General features: G+C 36.2%; 1 protein-coding gene across 1 annotated transcript in view; it reads left to right on the plus strand.

The window, feature by feature from the left end:
• Nucleotides 1-7218: 7218 nt before the first annotated feature.
• Nucleotides 7219-23871, plus strand: part of srrm3 (serine/arginine repetitive matrix 3) — a 47360-nt gene continuing 30707 nt past the window's right edge. Inside the window, exons 1-3 of the mRNA XM_067408411.1 lie at nt 7219-7454; nt 19750-19851; nt 23509-23637. Of these exons, the coding sequence (XP_067264512.1) occupies nt 7219-7454; nt 19750-19851; nt 23509-23637 (467 nt within the window). The remainder of the gene's footprint in view (nt 7455-19749; nt 19852-23508; nt 23638-23871) is intronic.

Here is a 23871-nt window from a genome sequence, read left to right on the forward strand (position 1 = left end):
TCCTACTAGTTCATTTATAGCATCAAATAAACATGAATGAGCATCAGAAGGTATGTTGTTTCAAACGCGTAAAGACATAAATACACACCCTTTTTCAAGTTCAAATCCACCAAGGTTAATCTTCTAACTCCTGACTGCTTTGTCGGACAAAATGGTGGATTCTGCATTATGCTTGGTTAGATCGCCTGTCAATCAAATTCCCGGCGAAGGGTCAATTGTGAGTTTATAACATGCAGTTGCATCTTATAACATCAGAATTGTGAGATATAAACAATTCTGAGAAAAAAAGTCAGAATTGTTTATATCACGCAATTCTGACTTTATAACACTCAATTGGGAGTTTTAAAGTTAGAATTGCGTGATAAAAAGTCAGAATTGTGAGTTATAAAGTCAGAATTGTGTGATATAAAGTCGAGTGCGAGTTTATATCTCACAATTCTGACTTTATATCATGCAATTCTGACTTTATATCTCACAATTCTGACTTTATATCATGCAATTCTGACTTTATAACTCACAATTCTGACTTAATATCATGCAATTCTGACTTTATAACTCACAATTCTGACTTAATATCATGCAATTCTGACTCACAGTTGTTAGATATAAACTCACAATTGCAAGAAAAAAGTCAGAATTGTGAGATAAAAAGTCACAATTACCTTTTTTATTTTTTATTTTATGGCGGAAACAAGCTTCTATACTTTAATGTTGGTTTAAACCTGTATGCTATCATTTTTTATGAGGAACGCAAGGGTTAGTTAGAGGTAAACATCTTTTCAATAGGAGCGACTGTCTGCACAGACGGTGTCTTGAAAAGCATCTGCACACAATACCACCCTTCTATCTCTTCCCTGTTTCTGCATTTTGGTACATTTATTGCAGGCAAGACTAGTCTGACAGACGGTGAGTGCTCTGACGCTCTCTGGAGTAACGCAAACAGCGCTTGAGCTATTCTAACTCGCTCTCATTGGGTTTGCCAAAATAAATGCACCACTTTTAGCCCTTTTATCCACACTGGGCTGGACTGCTTGCACTCATTGTAGCTAGTTAGTATCCTAGCCGTGGGTTGCAAAGGCAGAAGTAGTGCAGTGAGTGAAAAATAGGCTGTTCAGATCGAGGTTACACAGACTTTCAAAAGTGTGTAAGAAGATTGAAGATTGCATTGATGAGAGAGCTATAGCGAGGGATTTCATGCAGGAGAACAGAGAAGCAGATGAATGGAGAATCCAAACCTGGTTGAGTTGTAGAAGATCTATACACTGCAAAAAATACTGTTCTTACTTAGAATTTTTGTCTTGTTTCCAGTCCAAATATCTAAAAATTCTTGCATTTTCTTGACAAGTAAAAATTATTTTCTTGTTTTTAGGAAAAATAAGTCAAAATTAAGTGAGTTTTTCCTTAAAACAAGCAAAATAACCTGCCAATGGGGTAAGCAAAATAATCTTAATCCAAACTGAAAACAACATTATATAGTTTATTTTTGGTTTGATATAAGATTACCCCACTGGCAGATTATTTTGCTTGTTTTAAGGAAAAACTCACTTACTTTTGACTTATTTTTTACTTAAAACAAGAAAATAATTTTTACTTTTCAAGAAAATGCTTCTTGATTTAAGAACTTTAAGATATTTTGACTAAAAACAAGACAAAAACTCTAAGGACAGCATTTTTTGCAGTGTAGAAGATCTTTTGCCTTCAGAACTGCCTTAATTCTTAGTTGCTGCCATGTGATTGGCTGATTAATGAGCAGCTGAACTGGTGCACCTAATAAATTGACCGGTGAGTGTATGTTAAAAGCAATGAATAAATGTAAATGCAAAGCTTTTTTAAAGGAAATTGGGATCAGTTTTACTAATGTAAGTTATATAAAGCAGAGTATTTTTAGATTATCTTGTCATTTAGCCTGGAAACAAACTCTAGGCATAAACAAAACAGAATAATACTGATCATTACAGGTAACTAGCACTCTCCTTGAGTTTATCAACACCCACTTGGTTTCAAAATTGACTTCTGTTGTAGTCTTGACCTTTTTTGACCAGCCACCCACCATCCGATGCATTTTGTACACTAGAGGGACGTTTACACTGACATCGATCCAATCTCTGGAGGTGAAGAACTGGCTGTTAGTAGGCGGTTCAACCGCAGTATCCAATTCATTTATCTGTATTAAAAGTGCATTTTGTCATTTTTGTCATGTTCTAACATGAATAACTTAGTAAGTAATATTTCAGGCATTTCTTCTACTTATATATTATTAATCTACTGTGGTTAGTAATTTAGTTTTGAAAATGCTAGTGCAGAGTGAGTTCATACTCAGCTTATTCTTGACTGACATTCGTCTCTTGTTGGCCAAGCGTTCTCGAACCGTAGAAGGTACAGTAAATTGCGCTGCAATTCTCCAGGTATCACAGGAAAATGCTGATACTTGTAAAGTCGCTTGTGCTTTACTGGCAGTAATTTGACAGTCGCTACATTATGAACTTAATTGCCCATTTTTGACTCAAAAGTAAGCATTATTTTTTTGTTTTGTTGAGCTGAGCAAAAGATGTCAGCACAAATTACAATGAAGTAGAGACTATGGGAGGAAAACAAAACCATATCCAGCAGTTTTTAATTATACACGGGAGAGAGAGTTAGAAGTACAATGCTTATGCAGTAAGACATCTGTGCTACATTTTCCCTTAAAACAATCCTGCAGTGATGCAATGACTTTACCAATCAGTGATTGGCTCTTTTATTTTACCACTTTTTGTTTACCAGTGTGTGGCATCCCCTCTTCTTTTTATAACAGTCTGCAAACGTCTGGGGACTGAGGAGACAATTTGATCAAGTTAGGAATAGAAATTTTGTCCCATTCTTGTCTAATACAGGCTTCTAGTTGCTCAACTGTCTTAGGTCTTATTTGTCGCATCTTCCTCTTTATGATGTGTCAAATGTTTTCTATGGGTGAAAGATCTGGACTGCAGGCTGGCCGTTTCAGTACCCGGATCCTCCTTCTACGCAGCCATGATGTTGTAATTGATGCAGTATGTGGTCTGGCATTGTCATGTTGGAAAATGCAAGGTCTTCCCTGAAAGAGACGACGTCTGGATGGGAGCATATGTTGTTCTAGAACTTGGATATACCTTTCAGCATTGATGGTGCCTTTCCAGATGTGTAAGCTGCCCATGCCACACGCACTCATGCAACCCCATACCATCAGAGATGCAGGCTTTTGAACTGAGCGCTGATAACAACTTGGGTTGTCCTTGTCCTCTTTAGTCCAGATGACATGGCATCCCAGTTTTCCAAAAAGAACTTCAAATTTTGATTCGTCTGACCACAGAACAGTTTTCCACTTTGCCACAGTCCATTTTAAATGAGCCTTGGCCCAGAGAAAACGCCTGCTCTTCTGGATCATGTTTAGATATGGCTTCTTTTTTGACCTATAGAGTTTTAGCCGGCAACGAATAAAATATAATTTTATGAGATTTGTAAATTATTGCATTCCTTTTTTATTCACAATTTGTATAGTGTCCCAACTTTTTTGGAATCGGGTTTGTAGAAGGCAGGGCTTATTCCGCCATATTGAGTGCTTTCTCCCATTCATACACTAAAAAATGCTGGGTTAAAAACAAGTTGTTTTAACCCAGTGGTTGGGTTAAATGTTTGACCAATGTGCTGTGCAGTTTTACTTAACTCAACTATTGTTTAAAAGTTACTGTATGGCTGGCTTAAATGAACCCAAAATAAGTTTTGATTGAATAAAAATCAGACACATAATTACTAGAGGCAACAATAATGATCAAAAGGTGAACATTTATTAATGAGCAATTTAATAAATGTTTATTGTTTAATTATTATTCATTAAACTTATTAATAAATGTTAATTTCCAACATACTTTGGGTTCACTTTAAGCGAGCAATACAGTCATTTTTAAACAATAGTTGAGTTAGACAAAACTACCCAGCAGTTTAGGCAAACATTTAACCCAACCACTGGGTCAAAACAACCCAATTGCTGTGTTTGTACATTTTTAACCAAACTTGGGTTGCTTTTAACCCAGCATTCTTTACATTTGATGAGAAATCTGATTGTGTGAACATTTTATTTGTGGCTATTTCAAAAAAATGACTAATATTAGTGATGCTGAAGTCAAATGTTCAGCTGTCTAGCTGATGTGTAGCATTCCCAATCGACTGTATCTCAATCTATGTAATCACTTTAACAGAAGAGGGCACTTAAATATCATTTTTGAAGAGAGAACTGAATAAATCAAAAGTGTGCTGCTTCATGTAATTGCTTTTATAGCCATCAAAGGTCACATGTCACAAGACACAATGAATATAAAGGGACAAATTGAGAGACCCATGAGGAGGATAAGTATTCAAGTTGCAGATATCTGAGGCAGAGATTTAGCGTGTAATGAATTCAGTGATGATGCCTCCTGCTGTTCCGCCACCTGTTCAGCTCTACGGCGCTTCGTGACTTTACCCACAATCCACGGCATGCTAAACGACATGAAGAACGCCACCCTCCGTCATCAATCCATGCTGGAAACAAGCATCTGTAATCTAAAGCTTTTAGACCCGGACTGTGTGATTAAGGGAAAAACAAGAGGGAAATAATATTTTATTGTATGTCTGTGTAAAAATGATATGATCCATGAGTCATAACAACATTTATGTTAGTTTGACTCATCGAAATAAGTTACGAAATTTTCAATTTTTTTGAGTTATGCAAGATTCAATAATTTTTCAATAAGCCAGTTTAATATGATTATTTAAATATTTTATTAAAAATATATATATATAATTTCAGCTCTAAGAGGCCAAATCTCTCAAAAGTTTGTCCAGGTAATTCACATTTATATTTTACATATTTTTTTGCACATAATTTATAGCATAACCCACAATAATGTATTTATATTTATTAGTATAGCTTTGAATTTGTTCATTTGTTAAATTAAAAAAAAGTTAATTTATCAAAAATAAATGTTTGTCCTCATTTGTTAACATGTTGTTTGCTACATAAAACAAACATCTGTTATATATGACATACATATAAACTGAAAGACCTTTATCGCGATGTGCGCCTGCAGCAAAGAACCCCATGCGGTGAAAATCATGTGAAAGTATGCGGTGACAGTGATGAAGTGAAGTTGTTGAATCGAGTCTCCATTTTGAAATACGAGACCATTAGTCGCTCAGGTTCTGGGATCTCATCCAGACGAGAGGAGACAGCGTTCCTCTCCCTTCCTCATTTTTGTGGTATATTGCCAACAGCCAGTATGATTCAATCAAATCACGTACAATCAGCAAAAGCTACTGTCATTTATTATACCGATTCATTTAGGTGAGAATTCTTTCATTGCGAATAGAAATTACTGTCCGGATGTTCATCTGACAATGGACTATTATTCAATCACTTGAGCAGTTGAAATATGGCGTTCTTTTGTGTGTGTTCAGTCGTGAGTCCATGGCTCCTGCATTTTTCCTGTTTTCTCTTAATTTATGCATGCAGTTGCAGTTGCATAAGAAATGTGTGAAAATGAAAGCTTGCATATCTCTGCTGCCAGATTGATGCTGTGTTGTCATGAACAGTGCAGAAAAACAGTCATGTCCTGTTTGTTTATAGCTTCTGTCATCCTCTCCATGACTGTGAGGTCTGAATGTGGTGCTTGTAATGTTTGTTGACATTTTTCAAGGAAACGTTTGTGACTGAAGTCACGTGATCTTCAGTGCAATCCCTAGTGTGAGCAAATGCTTATGATTAGTAGTATCATTTGTCTTTGATTCACTGGCTCTTTGATTATACACTATTAAATGTTTGGGGTTGGTTAAATTTTGTTTATGTTTTTTGAAAGTCTCTTTTGCTCACCAAAGCTGCATTTATTTAATCAAAAATACAGTAAAAACAGTAATATTGTTAAATATTTTTGCAATTTAAAAGAATCATCGGCATAAAGATGATACTACATAATGTGTCTTTTAAGGATTAGACCTAAGGGCAGCAAAAATAAAGAAAACAAAATAGGTCCCAAAATAGAGCCCTGAGGAACTCCACAGTCAAAATGAACTACAGAGGAAGAGAATCCCCCAATCCTCACTGAAAAGGATCTTTACTTCATGCAATGCGATGAATCCAAGGAAGGATAATTAAAATGAACTGAAATTCAAAACAAATCATAAAACAAAACAAAGTTTGTCAAAAGGCAGTATTTAGTTTACACAACCGTTCAAAAGTTTGGGTTTGTGAGATTTTTTTAATGATTTCGATCCTACAGCTCACCATGGCTACATTTATTTGATCAAAAATACAATAAAAACAGTAATATTGCGAAATATTTTTACAATTTAAAAGAATCATTGGCATAAAGATGATACTGTGTCTTTTAAAGGCAAGATCTAAGGGCAGCAAAAATAAAGAAAACAAAATAGGTCCCAAAATAGAGCCCTGAGGAACTCCACAGTCAATATGAACTACAGAGGAAGAGAATCCCCCAATCCTCACTGAAAAGGATCTTTCCTTCATGCAATGCAAAGAATGCAAGGAAGGATCATTTAACATTTGAAACAAATCTAAAAACAGTCAAAGCAAAGTTTGTCAAAAGGCAGTATTTATTTTACACAACCGTTCAAAAGTTTGGGTTTGTAAGATGTTTTAATGTTTTTGAAAGAACTCTCTTCTGCTCACCAAGATTGCATTTATTTGATCAAAAATACAGTAAAAATGTGAAATATTTTTACGATTTAAAATAACTGTTTTCAATTTGAATATATTTTAAAATATAATTTATTCCTGTGATGGCAAAGCTGAATTTTCAGTATCATTACTCCAGTCTTCAGTGTCACATGATCCTTCAGAAATCATTCTAATATGATGATCTGCTGCTCAATAAACATTTATGATTATTATCCATGTTGAAAACAGTTGAGCTGCTTCATATTATTCTGGAAACCATGGAACATTTTATTTTTCAAGATTCTTTTTTGAATAGAAAGTTCAAAAGAACAGCATTTATTTGAAATATAAATATTTTGTAATATTATAAATGTATTTTTTGATCAATTTAATGCATCCTTGTTGAATAAACGTATTCATTTATTTAAAAAAAAACAAAAAAAACATAAGCTCTCTTTCCAGTGCAGTGTTTACAGTCGTGGAATCTGTGAGAATCATGAGCTCGTGTCTTACTATCGCTGTGTTTGTGTTTCTGTCAGAGTGCCGTGGCCATGTACGATGGGGCGAGGGTTCCCTCCCCTGAGGACGCCACTAACGGGGTCCCGCTCCAGCCTGAGACCCCCGCGGCCACACGTCCCAAAGCGAACGAAGAGCCGGAGGAAGGAGAGGGTGTGCTGCCTGAGCCCGTCCTGGTGAAGAAGGCTCACCGTGAGATTCTGGACCATGAGAGGAAGAGGAGGGTGGAGCTGAAATGCATGGAGCTACAAGAAATGATGGAGGAACAGGGGTGAGTGAAGGGACAGATGCGTGTGTTTATGTCTTTGGTACTTTTAGAATAAGGATTTGAATATTATAAATAATGTTTTGGATAGACATTAGCTCTGTTCCAAACTCTAATAAGCTTTCTTGTTGTCTACTACATACAAGGAAGAATCCTAACTGGAAAGAAACCTCATTAATGACTCACCATGTGTGTTGTTTTTATCTACTAAAACTAAAACTATTAAAGTGCCCCTATTATGCTATTTTACACACTGCATGAAAGTTAATATTGGAAAAAGCGTAAAAGGGGCAACTTTAAAAACTGTTAAATGAAATAAAGCTGAAATAAGTTAAAATATAGATATCAGTTTAAAAAAAAGTTTAATTTGCGAATTACCTAAAACATTCAGTCGCTCTACATTCTAAACATATGCATTTGTATTTATTTAAATATTTGGAAAATTTTGCAATATACTTAAATATTGCAAATATACTAAAATTTTGTGCTTATAATCAACAAAGTTATTTTTTTATATTTTTGATTTGATTTGATTTTTATAGTTTTGATTTGATTACATCATTCACAGTGAATATTTATAATTTATATTTACATAAACTTCATCTTCACTGAGCTTGTGGCAGTGAATGCAAGAAATATTGCTTATGTGAGCAGCTTTCTTTGGAACAGAGCTCATGTTTGCCATTAAAACAGAAACACAGACCCTGAAGTGTCTGATAAAAGCACATCCACTCATTTCAGCTGTTGTCGCTTCAAGTTTCCAAATATGACTACGATATTTGTGCTTTGCCCAGGAAACTTGAGATGTTTTCATGCATGAGACATCACATGAACAACAAAGACATAAAGGAGAATATTGAATCACAGTGCACTGCTGTTTTATTTAGTCTTTGCATTATTTTCATTTATGTTATGTGAATGAGAAATGCAGCACTGTTGTTTCTTTATGCAATGAGGCCTGAAACATCTAAGCAAGTTCAAGAACATAAACATAAACACTTGATTTGATGCATTATTACATTTTAAAATGTACAGTATTGCCAGTCTTTTTCTATGGTCAGTTTTCTGTGATTGTCTTGGCAGGGTGACGGTTCGAAGAGAATCCTGCTGAGTGAGTTAGGTAAAGTCAGTTAGATTGCTGACTTGTTAAACTAGCTTGCTATTAGAATAACAAATGTGCTTTAATGGCACGCTGTTGAGGGAAACTCTGAGAACTGATTCAGGGTTGTGCAAAATTCAGTATTCAGTGTGAATTTGAATTGAATTGGAATTCACTTCTTTTTTTTTATTCAGCAAGGATGCATTAAATTGATCAAAGGTGACAGTTAAGATCATTTATAATGTTACAAAAGATTTCTAATTAGAAAAATATGAAGCAGCTCAACTGTTTTCAACATTGATAATAATCAGAAATGTTTCTTGAGCAGCAAATCATCATATTAGAATGATTTCTGAAGGATCATGTGACACTGAAGACTGGAGTAATGATGCTGAAAATTCAGCTTTGATCACAGAAATAAATTACATTTTACAATATATTCACATAGAAAAGAGCTATTTTACATTGTAATAATATTTCACATTTTTACTATGTTTTTGATCAAATAAATGCAGTCTTGGTGAGCAGAAGAGACTCTTTTCAAAAACATTAAAACATCTCACAAACCCAAACTTTTGAATGGTTGTGTAAACTAAATACTGCCTTTTGACAAACTTTGCTTTGACTGTTTTTAGATTTGTTTCAAATGTTAAATTATCCTTCCTTGCATTCTTTGCATTGCATGAAGGAAAGATCCTTTTCAGTGAGGATTGGGGGATTCTCTTCCTCTGTAGTTCATTTTAACTGTGGAGTTCCTCAGGGCTCTATTTTGGGGCCTATTTTGTTTTCTTTATTTTTGCTGCCCTTAGATCTTGTCTTTAATGTCGCATCATCTTTATGCCGGTGACATTCAGATATACTTGCCTATTAAATCTGGAGGATCATCTTCTCATTCATCTTTGTTATAACGTCTTGAGGAGATGAAGTGCTGGTTAGAGCAAAATCATCTCCTGCTAAATGTGACTAAATCTGAAGTTAATATTTTTGGGTCAAATCAGGTTGACAGTGACATAAAAGTCTACTTTGTGGTGGAAAAGGCTTTATAAATAAACTAGAATTGAGACTTGAGAGAATTGCATTTCTGAATCCTGTTTACTTTTTCACTTCAAATTCAACTCAAATTCAGTATCTGAACTGTAATTTAACAGTCATTCTCAGTTGCAGTTGTGAACGATCCCCAGCCCTGCAGGAAGCAGCAAAGCAAACAGCCTCTAATACTGCTGTATTTGTGATGTGATGGAGGATTTGCGGCATGACTGACATCTGCCCTAATCCGCACGTCCTGCAGACGTTTGCGCTCGGGCTCAGGCTTCACGCGGGGGCTTTTGAAGCAGGTCTGAGTGTCTCTAATTAAACAGCAGCTGTGTGACCTTGAGGCAGAATGAATGATGGTGATAAAGCTTCTGTGAGCGCACAAACACTGCCGCAGGGGAACTGGTTCAGCGCACAAAAGCTGATGAAAGATTTGCTTCAGTTCGGGATTAGAAATCTGCTAACATGCTTAAATGCTTAGTGAATGAGCTGCTGAGTAGGCCTGAATTCGTGCCTCCATTCATCAGAGAAATAGAGGAAAGCGTGTTTGGTATTTCAGCAGTTTCGGTTTGCATTCTGTGTATAAAACGGATAGTTTCATTCCTGTCATCTGATTGTTCAGTCCAGTGTTCTAGTGGTGATCAAGTGTTTATCACAGCACAGAACCCATAGAGACCAACTATTCACCTTGGTTTACATGACACCAGTGGAAGGAAAACACCAATCTGTCAGTCTGATACAGAATTTAAAGTGTGAATTAAAATGTGTTATGTTTTATAGGGATAGTTCATTCTGTCATCATTTTCATCAACATTAAATATTTCAGTGTTTTATTTTCCTATATCTTCTTTTGTGTTCTGCAGAAAAAAAGGAAGAAATGCCAGTTTGGTGTTATTTTAGTATTATTTATATACTATTATAGTACACTCTAAAAAATGCTGGGTTAAAAACAACCCAAGTTGGCTTGAAAATGGACAAACCCAGCGATTGGGTTGTTTTAACCCAGCGGTTGGGTTAAATGTTTGCCCAACCTGCTGGGTAGTTTTATTTAAACCAACTATTGTTTAAAAATTGCTATATGGCTAGCTTAAAATGAACCCAAAATAGTTGGGAAATTAAAAAACCAGATGCAATTAGAGACAACAATAATAGACAAAAGGTGAATGTTTATTAATAAGCTTTAATATTTTATTAATATAAATGTATTAATAAGCAATTTAATAAATGTTTATTGTTTAATAAATATTTATTGAACATTAATAATGTTAATTTCCAACATACTTTGGGTTAATTTTAATTAAGCAATACAGTGATTTTTAAACAATAGTTGAGTTAAATAAAACTACCCAGCAGGTTGGGCAAACATTTAACACTACCGCTGGGTTAAAACAACCCAATTGCTGGGTTTGTCCATTTTCAACCCAACTTGGGTTGTTTTTAACCCAGCATTTAGAGTGTATGTACTAATATGTTGAATTTGCTTTTATTTTTATATTTAATTTATTATTTTAAAATTTTCCTTTTTTGTGATTTTGATTTTTTTTATTATTTTTTAAATATTTCTATTGAGTTTTAAAAAAATTTAACTCAAGTTTAACCTTTTCATAAAATAATTATATTTCATTTTATTTCAGCTTTATTTCTATAAAAATGCAATTTTTAATAGTTTTGGTTGACAATAACAACATTGGATTGACATGAGGGTTAGTAAATGAATAGAATAGAATAGAATAGAATAGAATAGAATAGAATAGAATAGAATAGAATAGAATAGAATAGAATAGAATAGAACCAATAGATGACACATTTCCACCGTTATCAACATTGCAAATCTTGTAAAGTTTTTCATATTTTTATTTTTTAAACATTTTATAAACATTTACAACTCTATATATTGTGTATAGAATTAATGCTGTGTATAAAACAAATGAATGCTGCTGTTGAGAGTGTTTCCAATACAACGGCTGAGGGAGTGATGGCAAATTTTTCAAATCTTTCTCTCTATATTTTTACCCTCTTTTGGAAAGTCGTGGAAACTCAATCACAGATTTTTTTTCTTTTGCTATTGAAACAAAATGTAAATACAAAAATGATATTTTCTGTCGTTTCCTGTTCACCGCTATAGAAGTTTACCCAACTATGACGATTTCTGAGAACCCTGGAAATGTGAAAAGGATCCATTATTATGCAAAACTAAATTACGAACTGTACAATATTGCGTGTAAATTCCACACCACTAGCGCCAACCAGTGGAATTTCAACAATAATTACTGTTTTCAGACAGGTTTCCTCTCACCGTCTGTTCGTATTTGGTTACATGTGTTCTTTGCGTCCTCTTATTAGTGGAAATAGACTTCCTCGTTAAGAGCTTTGAGTAATAGTTACTAGATTGACGATGTTGTGGAACAGGATGTTGGAGATGGAGGAGGGTGGTGGATCAGCCATCTGGCAGCACCTCCACACACACACACACACACACACACACACACACACACACACACACACACACACACACACACACACACACACACACACACACACACACGATGAGTAATTGTGCTCTGCTTTAGGAGATGTTGGCTCTCCATATGTTCCTCCTGGTGTGAGTAGCAGCAGACGGCGTGCAGCTCTGTGAAAGTCAGACGAGATCTGCGTAGCACTTGCTGAAGATCTGGTTTTCTTGTGTTAAACATGCTTCAGCGGGTGTGCGTCCTCTGCTTCTCTGTGTTTGTACAAGAGGCCTACAAATGTCAAACCCAAGGCTTTTTCTAAATGGACAGTTCAGCCAAATATAAACGTTCTGTCATCATTTACTCAGTTTACATTCATGTCATTTAAAGTCCAGAGACTTTCTTCTGTGCAACACAAATTAGATTTTGAAGAATCCTCCAAGCTGCTGTTTTGCATGCAATGACTAAATAAGCATCATAACCATAGATAATATGACCTGTGCACTATATTCCAAGTCTATTGAGAAACATTATTTGCTGAAAAACTTTCTCTTCTTTTCATTTTTATATTAAATCATGACTCATGAAGATGCATCACATCAGGTTTGACTTGATGTGTGTCGTGTGATCAAGTTTAATAATACTGTAAATTTCAGGCATATATAGAAAGAATTTTTTTTCAAATACATTTTAATGTCAGTGTTCCAACAAACTAGACCATAAAATGAGAAACACATTTAGCTTCTACAAAATGAAGAAGAATCTAAACTTCTAGCTCTGCTTTTGTTATATTTAAAAAAGCATCTAACATTTACATCCACAGAAGAAAGAAAGTTATACAGGTTTGGAATGACATGAGGGAGAATAAATTGACAAAATATAAAAATTTTTTAAGTGAACTGTTCCTTTAAGGGCTTGTCTTTATGAATCAGACATCAGGGAGAGATTGTGGAGGATAATTGCAGGGGTTTTTCACAGAGAGCGGCAGGGGAATTAAACTGGGCGGCTGCAGTTATAATGGCGACTAGAGGCTTTTCTCTGATGCTGTGGATATAAACCAATGCGACACTCCCCTGTAAAGTCTTTAACCCCATAACCTCTCCTATACAGCCTCCCCCAACACACACACACACACACACACACACACACACACACACACACACACACACACACACACACACACACACACACACACACACACACACACACACACACACACACACACACACACACACACACACACACACACACACACACTGTCTTAAAGGGATAGTTCACCCTAAAATGAAAATTTAGTCATAATTTACTCATCTTGGTATTGTTCTAATGCCGTATGCCCTTCTTTCTTTTATGGACCACAAAAGGAGAAAAAGTATCAGAATGATCCACTGTGACACGTGTTCTTAGGGGTTACAATATGGTTTTTGCATTAATTAATACATTAAACCGAACTGCTTCTTGTTGAACAGAGATGTGTGCTGTTACTATTCTAAGCAACTGGACGTGCAATTTTTGCACCTGTCGGATGATAAAACATCCTGCAGTAGTCGGTCGTGTGGCATTTTCACCCCAGCAGGAACCAATTAGTGGTGTGTTACTGTCGGAGCGGCTCGCTGGTTAATCGCTCTACCGCCACTGGCTACGCCCGGCGACTCCATCTGCCCCCACCTCCAGGATCAGACGATCCCTGTCCAGAGAGACGGGGACGGACAGATGGAGACGAGGATGAGGCTTCATGTATAATTCACATGTTCCCCAGAGACTCAGGTCAATGGATGGACGGATACATGGATCGACTCCAGTAAGGAAAGATGCAGTTCATTGTGTAACTGGATTCCCAAACTAGTCTGAGCCTCATAAATATGCATGAGATCTCCACATGGACATGTTCATTGGATCTTGGCACTTCACCTTATTGTAAACCACCAGCCAATCAGATCAACCCATGTCAAGTCCATCATTTGCTTTTTCAGAAGCATTTTTAGAAAGCTACATAAAAAATGCTGGGTTAAAAACAACCCAAGTTGGGTTGAAAATGGACAAACCCAGCATTTGGGTTGTTTTAACCCAGCGATTGGGTTAAATGTTTGCACAACCTGCTGGGTGGTTTTATTTGACTCACATATTGTTTAAAAATTACTGTATTGCTTAAAATGAACCTTTAATTACTCGAGGCAACAGTAATAATCAAAAGGTGAACATTTATTAATAAGCAATTTAATAAATGTTTATTGTTTAATTATTATTCATTAAACATATTAATAAATGGTCATTTATTAAACATATCAATAATTGTTAATTTATAACATACTTTGTGTTCATCTTAAGCAATACAGTCATTTTAAACACCAGTTGACAAGTAGTGACAACCCATTCGCTGGGTTAAAACAACCCATTTGCTGGGTCAAAACAACCCAATCGCTAGCTGGATTAAAACAACCCAATCGCTGGGTTGAAACAACCCATTCACTGGGTTAAAAAACCCAATCACTAGCTGGGTTAAAACAACCCAATCGCTGGGTTAAAACAACCCAATTGCTGGGTCAAAACAACCCAATCACTAGCTGGGTCAAAACAACCCAATCGCTGGGTCAAAACAACCCATTCGCTGGGTTAAAACAACCCATTTGCTGGGTCAAAACAACCCATTCGCTGGGTCAAAACAACCCATTCGCTGGGTCAAAACAACCCAATATCTGGGTCAAAACAACCCAATCGCTAGCTGAGTTAAAACAACCCAATAGCTGGGTCAAAACAACCCAATCTCTAGCTGGGTTAAAAACAACCCAATAGCTGGGTCAAAACAACCCATTCGCTGGGTTAAAACAACCTAATAGCTGAGTTAAAACAACCCAATAGCTGGGTCAAAACAACCCAATCGCCAGCTGGGTTAAAACAACCTAATAGCTGGGTTAAAAACAAGCAATCGCTGGGTTAAAACAACCCAATCGCTGGGTCAAAACAACCCAATTTCTGGATTAAAACAACCCAATTGCTGGGTCAAAACAACCCAATTTCTGGGTTAAAAACAACCCAATTGCTGGGTCAAAACAACCCAATAGCTGGGTCAAAACAACCCAATAGCTGGGTCAAAACAACCCAAATGCTGGGTCAAAACAACCCAATTTCTAGGTTAAAACAACCCAATTGCTGGGTCAAAACAACCCAATAGCTGGGTCAAAACAACAACCCAATCGCTAGCGGGATCAAACCAACCCAATAGCTGGGTCAAACCAACCCAATAGCTGGATCAAAACAACCCAATCGCTAGGTTAAAAAAAAACAATCGCTAGGTTAAAATAACCTATTCACTGGGTTTGTCTATTTTCAACCCAACTTGGGTTGTTTTAACCCAGCCTTTTCAAAGTGTAGAACGTTGTTTCAGAGGTGGAGCATGTTATTTTGATGGTCTTTAGGTAGAGGAATGAATCATGAATTAAATGATTCATGAAACGTTCATTTTCTTCACTGCATTCCAAAGCATAATATCTGACTTTTACATGCTTTTCCTCTTTATTTTAAAGTAAAGAAATCTTCTCTGAGACCAGATAGCGATGCCTGATTCGTGAACAAGTCTTTGAGCCAACTCTTTGCATTGAACTGGTTTACAAATCACAACTGATGATTCATTTGAGATCTGATTCAGCAGATAAAACTTGCAGCAGTGATTCAGGACGGTGAGTCAAGTTAACAATAAACACCTCAATCGTTCTTGTTCACAATCAAATTTTGCACAATAAAACCAGTTTCTTCTCTTGCATGAATCGACATTTTGTCTGTCAAATTAACATGACAATAGTAAAGATCAATAAGGTGCATCTCTGTTTTGGTTTCTTTTCCGAATCGAGCCGTCTCAGATCTATCCGTCTCTGTGTGCTCAGCTGGCTTCATTAGGTTCATGGGGGAGTGTGTGCTATTAAACGAGGTTAATCAGTGCTATCGATTCACTGTTAAACAAAACAGACAGAAGGTGCATTAATGTCCCAAGAGTCTTTTGCTAACGATGGCGACTTTGCTCTTGTCATTATTACCTAATTGGCTTAATAAGGCCTTATCCATTGTGGCCATATCCATTGTGATGTAGGAGTGTATGTATGTGTGTGTGTGTGTGTGTGTGTGTGTTGCAGTTGCTCTCTCCAAACATGGCTAGAGCCCCCTGCAGGTCATGTGTGGCATATGTCTATCAGGTGTGTATTGCATACTGCACAGTATCTAGTATAGTATGCAGTGTGCAAAAATAATCATTTCAGTATTCTCAACAGTTGTGTTACATGTTTTATGTTTAATTCAGCGGGTGGCATCCAGCTGTCATCTCAAATATACACTACGGTTTTGGGTCAGTAAGATTTTTTTAAAGCTTTTATTCATCAAGGACGCATTAAAGTGTCTGTAAATACATTTATAATGTTAAAAAAGATTTCTGTTTCAAATAAATGCTGTTCTTTTGAACTTTCTATTCAACAAAGAAGGCTGAAAAAAGTCGTTCCACAAAAATATGAACTGCTTTCAACATTGATAATAATAAAAAAATGTTTCTTGAGGAGCAAATCATCATATTAGAATGATTTCTGAAGGATCATGTGACACTGAAGACTGGAGTAATGATGCTGAAAATTCAGCTTTGATCACAGGATATAAATTATATTTTAATATATATTCACATAGAAAACAGCTGTTTTACTTTGTAATAATATTTCACATTTTTTTCTGTATTTTTCATCATATAAATGCAGCCTTAGTGAGCAGAAGAGACTTCTTTTAAAACAATAAAAAAATTGAATGATTCAAACTTTTGACCGGTAGTGACTAATTGTCTCCAAAAGGTCAGTGAAACTGTTAGTATTGGTGGATTTGTGAATCTCATGAGCTCAGTATAAAAACAACAGAAGTCAAAGGAAGGTCTCCACAATGACAGGAAAACAAATGTGAGCATGTCTGTGTTCTTCCATATTCCACCACCAAAAAAGCATAGACATTCATTTTTATTGTGTGTGTGTGTGTGTGTGTGTGTGTGTGTGTGTGTGTGTGTGTGTGTGCTTTTGTTTATATTACATTGTGGGGACCAAATGTCCCCATGATGTAATATAAACCTGAGTTCACCTACATCGTGGGGACCAGCCAGCGGTCCCCACAATGTAAATGGGTTTATAAATCATATAGAATGAGTTTTTGTGAAAAAGTAAAAGTTTGCACAGTTTCCTGTGAGGGTTAGGTTTAGGGGTAGGGGCAGGGTAGGGGGATAGAATGTATAGTTTGTTCAGTGTAAAATGCATTGAAGTCTATGGAAAGTCCCCACAATTCACAAAAACAAACATGTGTGTGTGTGTGTGTGTGTGTGTGTGTGTGTGTGTGTGCATATGTCGGAATGGATTTGATAAAGCAGCATTATCTCCAGCCCCTCCAGCACAAGCTTTTATAGCATGAAAGTTTGGCTTCTTCACAAACACACACATCCTCTTCCTCGTCCACTGCTGTGTTCAGCTGCTCTGGGCAGAAGCTGATAAAACCTGCTATTGTGATGCCATACATTACCAGCTGAACTAGATGCACAATGGTTGCCCCTGGTTACACCAGTCTGCTTTAACCCGACAGCAGGTGCAGGTTTCATGTGTTAAGACCCAATCACATGACACACCTCAACACAAGCGTCATGTGCAACTGTAACCTCTATGTGAAAAGCTGCTGTGTCCCAAAATCTAGTGAGCTGCCTAGTGTTCATGCTGCCTGAACATCACTGTGAAATACACAAGAACTGCAAATGATTTTTTGTTATTTAAAAGTATATTTAGGTGTGTTAAGAACCATAGTCATGAAAGTGAGTCTCTTTAAGCAGGTCAATGACGTGATGGGTCGTTTTTTTGTCCAAAGGCCTTAATAATAATAATAAAACACCAAGATATGACATCCAAAGTATGTAAGGTTGTACAACTCGATCTCTTTTATTGGATCCAAAAAGTTTTAATTATATGTGTTGCTACACATAACGGTATTCTAAAGATTTTGAAGTGAAAGAAGTGAACACATAGGTACTAGGCAGCTCCATAGATTTCAATTTTTTAGCACAGCAAGTGTTCAAATATTATCAAGCGTACACTGTCATTTTTAGCGTGCTGACTGTCAGGTCACCTTTGACACCCACAGATTTCTGCATCGTGACATTGAGTGAATATAAAGAGAGTTTCTCCGGTCCTTCAGGAAACTGTGTGCCGTTTGTTTCACTATAGACGTAAGGACATTGCATAGACTTCCATTGATTTTATATCGGGTTAATGATATTTTCTGTGGCCTAAACCATCCTTTACCCCTAAACCTACCCACACACACACAAACACACTCATGCACACGCATGCACACACTACGTAATCTTGTTTCCTGATGCATTCACTCTGGAGAAAATGAGAACGGCCCGTTTAATATCCAAACGGTTGGCTGAATGTTTCCATGCTGCATTTATTTACACATTTCCAGCACATCTCTGACAGAGACGAGATTAAAACTAGACTTTAGATCTGAGTGGGGACCCATGCAAAAGTTTTCCTGGGTGGATACTGTTGTATATATATAATACAGTACAGTCCAAAAGTTTGGAACCACTAAGATTTTTAATGTTTTTAAAAGAAGTTTCGTCTGCTCACCAAGGCTACATTTATTTAATTAAAAATACAGTAAAAAACTGTAATATTGTGAAATATTATTACAATTTAAAATAACTGTGTACTATTTAAATATATTTGACAAAGTAATTTATTCCTGTGATCAAAGCTGAATTTTCAGCATCATTACTCCAGTCTTCAGTGTCACATGATCCTTCAGAAATCATTCTAATATGATGATCTGCTGCTCAAGAAACATTTATGATTATTTTCAATGTTGAAAACAGTTGTGTACTTTTTTTTTCAGGATTCCTTGATGAATAGAAAGTTCAAAAGAACAGCATTTATCTGAAATACAAAGCTTCTGTAGCATTATACACTACCGTTCAAAAGTTTGGGGTCAGTAAGAATTTTTATTTTTATTTTTTTGAAAAGAAATTAAAGAAATGAATACTTTTATTCAGCAAGGATGCATTAAATCAATCAAAAGTGGCAGTAAAGACATTTATAATGTTACAAAAGATTAGATTTCAGATAAACACTGTTCTTTTGAACTTTCTATTCATCAAATAATCCTGAAAAAAATATTGTACACATTAAATGTTTCTTGAGCAGCAAATCATCATATTAGAATGATTTCTGAAGGATCATGTGACACTGAAGACTGGAGTAATGATGCTGAAAATTCAGCTTTGATCACAGGAATAAATTACATTTTACAATATATTCACATAGAAAACAGCTATTTTACATTGTAAAAATATTTCACATTTTTACTGTATTTTAATCAAATAAATGCAATCTTGGTGAGCAGACGAAACTTCTTTTAAAAACATTAAAAATCTTAGTGCTTCCAAATTTTTGGATTGTACTGTATATATATATATATATATATACTGTATATACGTGTATGTATATGTATATATATATATATATATATATATATATATATATATATATATATATATATATATATATATACGCTTCAGTGCGTGCCTGTGATATTTTTCACCTGTTTTATTGTCCATCAGGTAAAAGTCACTCCAGATATGAATGATTTCTCAAATCATGTGTTTTATTGAGGAAATTGTTGCATTTGAACTGACCGTCCTCATCTTCATCTGTAGATATTCCGAAGAAGAAATCCGGCAGAAGGTTGAAACGTTTCGGCAGATGCTGATGGAGAAAGAGGGTGTGATAACTCGAGAAGGCTTGCACCCGCGTCCACCGTGAGTCAATCACACACACGCTGATATTTGTCAGTAAATGAGCAAACGATTGATCCGCTCTGATCTTATTTTCCAGATGTAATTGAATCAAGCGTGTTTCCTGTAGAGACAGTATCGTATAACGTTTCTGTGTGACACTGTATTACTGTGATTAATGATAATACAGACCAGCACTGATAGGAACCATCCATAACAGTGAACGGATATTGCATGCTTAATATAAAAATGTGCATTAAATGCAATTACTAAAACTGGAAGCACCCTAATTTATATAACCATTTAGCTAAATATTTCAATAGAATAAGTAAAAAGCTCATCATCCATTCTTTCTGATTCATTTGCACTGCATGAACTGTCTGAACGAACTGATTCACCTGAGTGAGGTCAGTTTGTGCATGCATTCAATCTCTGGGAAGTTCCTACTAGTTTAGAAGTCAAAATAACAATATGATCAAGTGTTCAAGTGATAAAGTACGTTTGGACGGAATAAAATGAATGCATACAGAAATTTCATATTTCTTTCACTGAATACTGAAAGCATTTTTAGCTCTGGTGAATCAAAATGTTGCACATTAGATGCATATTTTATAATCTTATGCTGCCATAGAGAATAAACTAACATAATAACAAGTATTTTCAGGCATAACCTTGGCTTACATGTGAAGTCATATAATTTATGTTTAAAAATAAAACATGCTGCATGCGTGTTTGTTTCATAAACATAGCCAGCCGTACACATATAAATTTCTCAGCTTGTGGGTGCAGATCCTTTATCAGGTGCAGGAGAGGATCATGATTTAACACTCTCTACAGATCACAGATGACCCTGTGTTAATGCCTTAGCACGGCCTAGAGGAAGCCTCTGTGACCGTACATCACCTCCTTCACCCAGAGACTCCAATCTAATAAAAATGCCTTTTCATCCTCCTGCTCTTGCTGTTCCACAAGAACTCAGAGCCTGAGCCATTATAGATCCATCAACAGAACATTTCCGCCCTTTCGTAGAAACCTTCTGTTCCATCATAGGACCCTTATATTGTCATTTAACCATTCAGTTCCATTATAGGACTCCTATGGTGTCATTTAACCCTTCCGTTTCATCACAGAACCCTTACGTTGACATTTAAAGGAAATGAAAATTCTGTCATTAATTACTCACCCTCATGATGTTCCACACCCGTAAGACCTTCATTCATCTTCAGAACACAAATTAAGATATTTTTGATAAACTACAGTGGTTCAACCTTAATGTTATGAAGCGACGAGAATACTTTTTGCACCAAATAATGACTTTTTTCAGCATTATCTAGTGATGGGCGATTTCAAAACACTGCTTCATGAAGCTTTGAAGCTTTATGAATCTTTTGTTTCGAATCAGTGGTTCAGAGTGCATATCAAACTGCTTAAATCACGTGAACCATTGAAATTTCAAAATGATTTTGTTATGATGTAACAAAGCCTCGTTTACTGAAATCACGTGACTTTGGCAGTTTGATACTCGCTCCGAACCACTGATTCGAAACAAAAGATTTGTAAAGCTTCGAAGCTTCATGAAGCAGTGTTTTGAAATCGTCCATCACTAGATATTGTTGAGTCGTTATTATCATTTTTTTTTGGCACACAAAAAGTATTCTCGTCGCTTCATAACATTAACTTTGAACCACTGTAGTCACATAAACATAACATTTCTGGGCATTGAAAGTGTTAATTATTTTGCTGTCAATGCAGGCCTCACTGAGGGTGCGTTCACAATTGTCATGTTTGGTTCGATTAAAACGAACCCTGGTGCGGTTGCTCGGTTAGTGCGGTTCATTTGAACATATGTGAACGCTGCCATCCGAACCCTGGTGCGCACCAAACAAGCGGACCGAGACCGCTGAAAAGATGGGTGTTCGGTCCGCTTCCAAACGAACTCTGGTGCGGTTCGAATGATATATGAACGCAACACGGACCAAAGAACCAAAAACAGGAAGACAAGACCCTAAAATGGAAAGAATCCTCACGCATGTTGGTTTTTCTTGTCATAGACGCGAGTTTGCCCATGACAGGCATCAGACGCGCGTCTCCACGCAGCAGATCATTTGTGTGTGTGACGGATGGATTCCCACCACTGTTTTGACTACTTTGCACATTTTATAAGCTCTTCACAAGTTTCCAGCTGGCCAAAATAACATCACATGCAGGCTACGCACCGCTACACACACACAACGAGCGCATTTACCTCAGTTCACAGCATTGTTTTGGATGTTCGGTAAGTTCCGTCTCAAAATAGGCGATACGTCATAAAATCCGACCAATCACATTGTGAATGTATCCCTGTGCCTTACGGTTCGGTATCTTTTGGTTCGGTGATAAAATTGCCAATCTGAATGCTAATCGGACCAGGACTAAATGTTTTTTTTTCTTCTTTGGGCCAGACCAAATTAACCAAACGAACCGAACTACAAGTGTGAACGCACCCTGAGATATTCCGATTTTATCAAAAATATCTTAATTTGTGTTCTGAAGATGAATGAAGGTCTTACGGGTGTGGAACGACATGAGGGTGAGCAATTAATGACAGAATTTTCATTTTGGGTGAACTAACCCTTTGACCCTTCTGTTCTGTCATAGGACCCTTACAGTATGTGGTCATTTAACCCATCTGTTCCATCATAGCCTACTATTTTGACATTTAACCCTTCCCTTATATTCTGTAATAAAATCTTCTTTTCTCATAAAGTTCAGTTCTGAAAGAGTTCTCAAAGTGGATGTGCGACATTCTTTCATGTTCAGTATAATGTGCACTAATGGGATTAGAGTGGTCATTTATTTATCATTATTCACTGTATTGATGATGTTCTTGTATTTAGATGTGTGACAGATAAAGTAATGTCTCTGAAGAAAGCTATGATCATATGTTCACACAAAGTCAAGAAAATTCATTTAAATATGCACTGAATTATTAGAGACTTACAGAGGTAACATTACAGCATAGTATCTCTGTGGACATATCACACACACACACACACACACACACACACGCTATTCTGTCTGTTTACACTTTTACAGAAGCAGGATGGTGACATTTACCACTGATCATTACAGCTTTAGATCAGATCACTTTTAGGAGAAATGCTAATTCACACATGTCTTACGAAGGATAATGAGGATGGGTAAAGACTTTATAAGGAAGGAAAGAGAATATAAAAAGTCAGTGTGACAGAAAAAAAAGTTCTCCGTTACTATTTTGCCAGGAATTTTGACACACTCATTATCACATTGTACTATCACCTTTATTCTGGCTCTGCGAAATAATCGTTTTATATTTGTTTTGAAACTATTGGTAGGGGTAAATAAATAGATGTTAATGTCATCCAGAGGAAAAGTCATGCTCAGAGGTTGCTCTGTCATTGCTTAACTCTGTCTCAGATGTTTAGTAAATCTTTTTAAGAGTTGAAGTGCATTAGAGTGTAGAGTTATAAATTTAATGCTTTCAAATCTGAGCACAGTTTGAGACTCGGTTTGAGACTACAGGAGACAAATGAGATCATGGAGTATTTGCACAGGAGAAACATCTGAGAAACATGCAGGAGACAGCAAGAATGGTCCAGAATAGCTTATTTCTGCATTTTTGACCAATGCAGGTCATGACCTTTGAACTTTATGCATGCACAGGGTCAGGCTGCTTCCTCACGAGGATGAAGATCATGTGGAAAACGCTCCGTACATTGACGGCTATGAGGAACACTACAACTGGGATGGAGAATATTACGAGCAAGAGACAACTGCCTACGATGACTCCAGGTAAAAAGCAGAGAGAGAATCACATACGCACACACACAGAAATTCTTGTGGAGGTTATTATTGTATTAAGCATTATTGATCCTTTACTAAACTCATCTCTTCTTGGTTACAGTTGCTAGCTTTTTACAGAACAACTCTTAGATGCATGTGAACATGTTCATATTTAGTACAAGATGCTCCTAAAGTGAAACTGATGGATTAAATATGATTATTACTATTAAAAATATGAACAAA

Source organism: Chanodichthys erythropterus, chromosome 13 (assembly GCF_024489055.1).
Source record: "Chanodichthys erythropterus isolate Z2021 chromosome 13, ASM2448905v1, whole genome shotgun sequence".
NCBI classification, from domain to species: Eukaryota; Metazoa; Chordata; class Actinopteri; order Cypriniformes; family Xenocyprididae; genus Chanodichthys; species Chanodichthys erythropterus.